Source organism: Macaca fascicularis, chromosome X (genome assembly GCF_037993035.2).
Source record: "Macaca fascicularis isolate 582-1 chromosome X, T2T-MFA8v1.1".
NCBI classification, from domain to species: domain Eukaryota; kingdom Metazoa; phylum Chordata; class Mammalia; order Primates; family Cercopithecidae; genus Macaca; species Macaca fascicularis.
This window is the reverse complement of record NC_088395.1, coordinates 84,258,295-84,264,294: the sequence shown is the minus strand read 5'-3', so window position 1 is coordinate 84,264,294 and position 6,000 is coordinate 84,258,295. Positions and strand designations below refer to the sequence as shown.

Sequence of the window (6,000 nt, the reverse complement as noted above, 5' to 3'; positions counted from 1 at the left end):
GCATTACAGATGCCCACCACCACGCCTGGCTAATTTTTTATATTTTTAGTAGAGATGGGGTTTCGCCATGTTGGCCAGGCTGGTCTCGAACTCCTGACCTCAGGTGGTCCACCTGCCTTGGCCTCCCAAAGTGCTGGGATTACAGGCATGAGCCACTGCACCTGGCCCCTTTTTCTTTTTTTTTTTTTTTTTTGAGACAGAGTCTCGCTCTGTCGCCCAGGCTGGAGTGCAGTGGCCGGATCTCAGCTCACTGCAAGCTCCGCCTCCCAGGTTCACGCCATTCTCCTGCCTCAGTCTCCCGAGTAGCTGGGACTACAGGCGCCCGCCACCTCGCCCGGCTAGTTTTTTGTATTTTTTAGTAGAGATGGGGTTTCACCGTGTTCGCCAGGATGGTCTCGATCTCCTGACCTCGTGATCCGCCCGTCTCGGCCTCCCAAAGTGCTGGGATTACAGGCTTGAGCCACCGCGCCCGGCCTCTTTTTTTTTAAGTACAAAAAAAAAAAAAAAATTTTTTTTTAGAGAGGAGGCCTCACTATTTTTCCCAGTTTGGTCTCGAACTACTGAGTTTAACCCATCCTCCCTTCTTGGCCTTCCAAAGTTACAGGATTACAGGCATGAGCCACCATGTCCAGCTCAGGAATTCTCTTATGCTTCACAAATATAGTGAGTTGTTATTCACAACATATTCACAAGTTGTTATTCACAACAATATTCACAAATGTTGTTCATTTTTAAAATGTGATTATTGCTGGGCATGGCGGCTCACGCCTGTAATTCAAGCACTGGGAGGTTATGGTGGGAGGATAGTTTGAGCTCTGGACTTTGAGACATGAGCCTGGGCAACATTTAAGACCTATTCTCTAAAAAAATAAAAACAAAAAGGTAGGATTAGCTGGGGTGTGGTGGCTTAGGCCTGCAGTTGTAGCTACTTGGGAGGCTGAGGTGGGAGGATTGCTTGAGCCTGGGAGGTCAAGGCTGCAGTGATCCATGATCACAACATTACGCTCCAGCTTGGGAGACCAAGTGAGGCCCTGTCTCAAAACAAAATTAAAATTAAAAAAATTTGTGATTGCCAGGCATGGTGGCTCATGACTGTAATCCCAGCGCTTTTGGACGCCGAGGCAGGTGGATTACCTGAGGTCAGGAGTTCAAGACCAGCTTGGCCAACATGGTGAAACCCCGTCTCTACTAAAAATAAGAAAATTAGTCAGGCGTGGTGGCAGGTGCCTGTAATCCCAGCTACTCGGGAGGCTGAGGCAGGAAAATCGCTTGAACCTGGGAGGTAGAGGTTGCAGTGAGCCGAGATCGTGCCACTGCGCTCCAGCCTGCAACCTGGGTGACAAGAGCGAGACTCCATCTCAAAAAAAAAAAAAAAAAAAAAATTGTAATTATAGTTTTATTATTAAAATGTTTCTTTTGTGAGATCTGTCATTTAAAGCTGTTTAGTGTTAAGAAGCCTCGTCAGCAACAGCTAGTTTCTACCTTAATAATTTCAATTCATTTAAAAATAATGTGAGGCAGGAGAATAGGGTCTGGAGGAAGGGAACCTAAGGCTGATTAAAGTTGACTTCCTAGAACTAAATCAAAAGGAAAACCCCAACTTGCCACACCTAAGTAACAAAAAGACTACTTCCTTTGCAAATCTTCTTCCTTTTCTGCTTGGCAGATGGAAAACTGAAAGTATCTCTGATTGGTTGCAGAACGCAGATGTTTGTAGAGGAGTGTAACTTTGTAACTTCACTTTAGCTTCTGATTGGTTGCTTTCCACAACCAATTAGATGCTTGCAGAGGGTGTGACCCTTGTAACTTCACTTTAGCCTCCGAGTGCAGGCCACTACTTCATTTACATAGGGTGTACACCAAGTAACCAATGGGAAACCTCTAGAGGGTATTTAAATCCCGGAAAATTCTGTGATGGGGGTCTTGAGCCCCTGCGTTCTGGCAGCTCCTGCACTCTTGTGGAGTGTACTTTCATTTTCAACATATCTCTGCTTTTGTTGCTTCATTCTTTCCTTGCTTTGTGCATTTTGTCCAATTCTTTGTTCAAAACGCCAAGAACCTGGTAACATGTTGACTATTTACTATTTTTCTCATAATGAAGTCAGTTGGACAGCAAGCATATTTCTGTGCTGCCTTGTGATGGAGTACATCATTCAAATTCACTGCATTTACCATGGAGAGAAAAAATGGCTCCTGTAAATTGTATGTTGAAGTGATATTTAATGTGTACAAGACAAAATCAGTATAGCAGGCACAGAGGTCTGGTTTCTACAATTGCCAATTGAACTCAATTTGAAAGATATAATTGCAATGTGTTCAGGTGTCTGTTGATTAAACAGTTGCCTGAGGCCAGGCGCGGTGGCTCACCCCTGTAATTCCAGCACTTTGGGAGGTCGAGGTTGGAGGATGGCTTGAGCGCAGGTGTTTGAGACCAGCCTGGGCAACAAAGAGACCTCATCTATACCAATACATAAATACATAATTAGCTGGGCTTGATGGCGCGAGCCTGCAGTCCCAGCTACTTGAGAGGCGAGGTGGGAGGATTGCTCGAGCCTAGGAGGTCCAGGCTGCAGTGAACTGCGTCACGCCACTGCACTCCAGCCTGGGTGACAGAGCTAGACCCTGTCTCAGGAAAAAAAAAAGTTGCCTGAGTCTATCAGATTTTCAAAGTGTTTCATTCAAAAAAGGCTCACCTCTTGCTATCCCAGTAGAAAGCAGCAACCCTATCACCTAACCCCAACAGGAGCTCTTGCATATTTCAAGAAAAATAAATAGAATGAACGAAAGCACGCATGGCAGAATAAGTTTGGAAATAAATTTCAAAGCGATTAGATTTTAGAAAACTTGTTTGTGATTAGCAGAGATTACCAATGTAAAATCAAATTATAGATCATAAAAGCTGGAAAGGCATTTAGTGATCATCCAGCCAAGCTTCCTCTGTAATGAGGAGGAAGCAGATCTAAATTGATTGGTTTGTGAGCTAAACATTACATCAAATTGGGGAAATGGCTCGTGTGTGTGTGTGTATTCTAAGAGACACTTTAGTTTATTCAATATGGAAAGAATTTTATGCGGCGTTCAAGTTGGTCTTATGTCATCTGCACACATATACATATATATATAAGTATCTTATACACATATACATTTGCGAGCATGTTGGTGTGCCAAATATTATGTATAAAACATCTAGGAAAGAAAAGAACTTGATGATAGCCTAGCATAGAGGAAAGAAAATACTTACATAGGATGACCATATAGATTAGTGGTTAAGAGTGTCTGGTGAATCTCGGCTCCACTACTATGGGACTTTGTGTCTCGGTTTCCTCATCTGGAAAATGTAGGTTTGTCTACCTCAGAGAGTGTAAAGATTAAATGAGATAACCTGGATAAAGGATTAGTGTAGTGCCAAGCATATAGTAAACTCTCAATAAATGTAAGTTGCTGTTATTGCTTCGTTAATATGTCTAAGAAAAAAGAGATTGGACCAAGAGAGCATTTTCAAAATAAAGTCAAAATATGTCACTAGCACTTTCAGGTCAATTGGGACTAAATTGGACCCCCTGCGAAAAGGTGGAGGGGATCAAATGACGTCGACCGCCTTAGCAACAGGCCCCCAAAGAAGGTGAATTTCCGTAGCCAATAAAACTCTGTGCTTTGGAGGAGGTAGCCAATGGATGACGAAAAGAGAAAGAGGGAGGACGCGCCAATTCTCCTGCCTGAGCCTCGGCCCAACAAAATGGCGGCGGCAGCGGTGTCGCTTTGTTTCCGTGGCTCCTGCGGCGGTAGCAGTGGTAGCGGCCTTTGAGCTGTGGGGAGGTTCCAGCAGCAGCTACAGTGACGACTAAGACTCCAGTGCATTTCTATCGTAACCGGGCGCGGGGGAGCGCAGATCGGCGCCCAGCAATCGCAGAAGCCGACAAGGCGTTCAAGCGAAAACATGACCGCTGAGCCCATGAGGTAAAACGCAATCCCGTCTCATGGGCCCCAGCGGTCTGGGCCCAGGCACCGCCTGAGTCGGGTGTTTGGGAAGGCGTTCGCTTGGTGGGTTAGGCCTGTGTGTTGCTTAGCCGAAAGAGGCATCGTTTTCTCTTTAGGTGAGAAGGGTTTGGGGTATCGGCGCAAGGCTCCGACGGGGGTGGGGGTGGGGGTGGGGGTGGGGATGGGGGTGGGGGGAGGTGGGGGGGCGCGGCCTAGGGTATGGGGCGCTTCTTGCAATCTCCTCTAAACAGTGACGCTTGGTAGGGCTCCTCTGTTTATTCTTTGATGCCTGTGGTATTGAGACCTCGAAGTCGGAGGCGGTCTTTGGTATCCCGGTCATTTTTCCTAATCTTTGGGCCTAGAAACTGCGTGGGGAAGAAGCGGGGGGAGGGTGAGAAGAGGGGGAGGGGTGGGCGGGCGCGAGGATGTGAGATCCCAGGACGACTTAGAGGCGTTTAGGTTGCTGGAGACGGGAAGCACCCGGGCCCTGCGGGATTTTTTTCCTGCAGCCTCAGGAGACAAACCTTTTTTTGATTGGGATGTGGTGCCGTTCCAGGTATTTAGGTATCTTTTCTACTCCGTATCCTGAAGGGTATTATCCTTGGGTTTATTTCTAGGCGAGGGGAGACTTAACACAGGGTTTTGCTTCCAGAGGACCCTAGTGTACTACTTTTTGTGAAGTCCAACCTTAATGGGACCTCAAATGTTTCCCCTCTTTTTGGGCAGATTTCGAGGAGTAATTAGGCCCTATCTTTATTTACTTATTTATTCCATGAAGGATGAAGGGCAGGTTAACGTGGGCTGATGCGAAGTAAGATTTATTGCAAGGGAAACTGCCTGGCAGGCCTCCTCTTAACCAATCAAGCACGTTTATTAGGTTGAAGCTGTTTTTCTGTGTGCTTCTGATTTGCCTCTTGACGGGTCTCAAAATTTGGGTAGTCAATATGAAATGTATACACTTTTGCCCAGGTGGCTGGCTGGCGTTTCAGTTTGACATTTGAATTTTCATCCCACGATGTGAATTAAGTAATTTTTTTTTTTACTCGGAGATGTATCCTTGGCGTCCAGTGGCAAAATAAAATTACAAGGAGCATGGGTCAGAATTGCATTTCAAGTTGGCGAAATGTGCCTTTGAGTAACTCTTAGATTGGCATATGTTTTTAGAGCACTTTAGCTAGAATGTAGAAGTGGGCAATGAGCCTGTGATACGTATGTCTGTTTTTCTGCAGGAACAAGCAGTAGATAGATTATATTTTCTTTACCTTGGGGAAAGATACGCTTCAGTTCTTAGATTACAGATCTCTAGTTGTATACACGATTGTGGCCTAGGTTTCTGAATTTGTCAGTTGGCTCAATTACAATAAATCTTTATGTGTGGGGTATTAGGCATGTAAGTGGTACCCAGTGTAACTTGTTGGCCTATAATTACCAGGCACTCATGTTCATATGCATGGATGGTGTACCTTACAGTTAAATTATGACCTCTGGATTTTACTAAGTTTCACAAAGTCTACATTTGAAACTATAGTTTGAAGTCGGATCTTCTCAGTTTCTTTACAATGAACAAATGACATATATAGAATTTCTGAATAGAATAATTTTACACGAGGGTCGGTTTTTCTTACTAGTCTTGAATTTTTGTAAATCTTGATGGTAAGAGTAATAATCATAACTAAGTTGAGTGCTTATTGTCGTTTTTTATAATCTTGATTAGTTCTCAAACCTATGGGGTAAGTACTTGGTTTTGCCCATTTTACCGATGAGGAGGAAACTGAGACAGAGAGAGATCAAGAACTTGACCAAAGTTATACAGCTTGTAATTTGGTGGAGCTGGAATTGAACCCCATCTTGACTTCACAGCTTATGTTCTTAACCACAAGGCATTAATGCCCCCTGCAGCTGCCAGGTCTAACCTGATTATAACCATTTAAATTTAGCCCAAGTGTTACAATGAAAGAAGTTCATATTACCTACTCTCATTTGTTGCAGGTCTATGATTTTGTAACTGTTTATAATGTTACA

The 6,000-nt window shown here is 44.4% G+C and overlaps 1 protein-coding gene across 34 annotated transcripts in view; it reads left to right on the top strand.

The window, feature by feature from the left end:
• The first annotated feature begins 3,720 nt into the window (after positions 1-3,720).
• The window catches only part of ATRX (ATRX chromatin remodeler), a 284,343-nt gene continuing 282,063 nt past the window's right edge, over positions 3,721-6,000 (top strand). For 20 of the 34 annotated variants that reach the window (XM_074030193.1, XM_074030191.1, XM_074030181.1 and 17 more), the window contains exon 1: positions 3,721-3,957. Coding sequence is in view for 15 of the 34 variants with exons in the window: in XM_015443836.4 (XP_015299322.1) it covers positions 3,938-3,957 (20 nt within the window). In the remaining 19 variants the exon portion in view is untranslated. Of the gene's footprint in view, positions 4,095-4,407; positions 4,535-6,000 lie in introns of those variants that run through there. The other 14 variants (XM_074030195.1, XM_074030187.1, XM_074030194.1 and 11 more) reach the window with 2 other exon arrangements.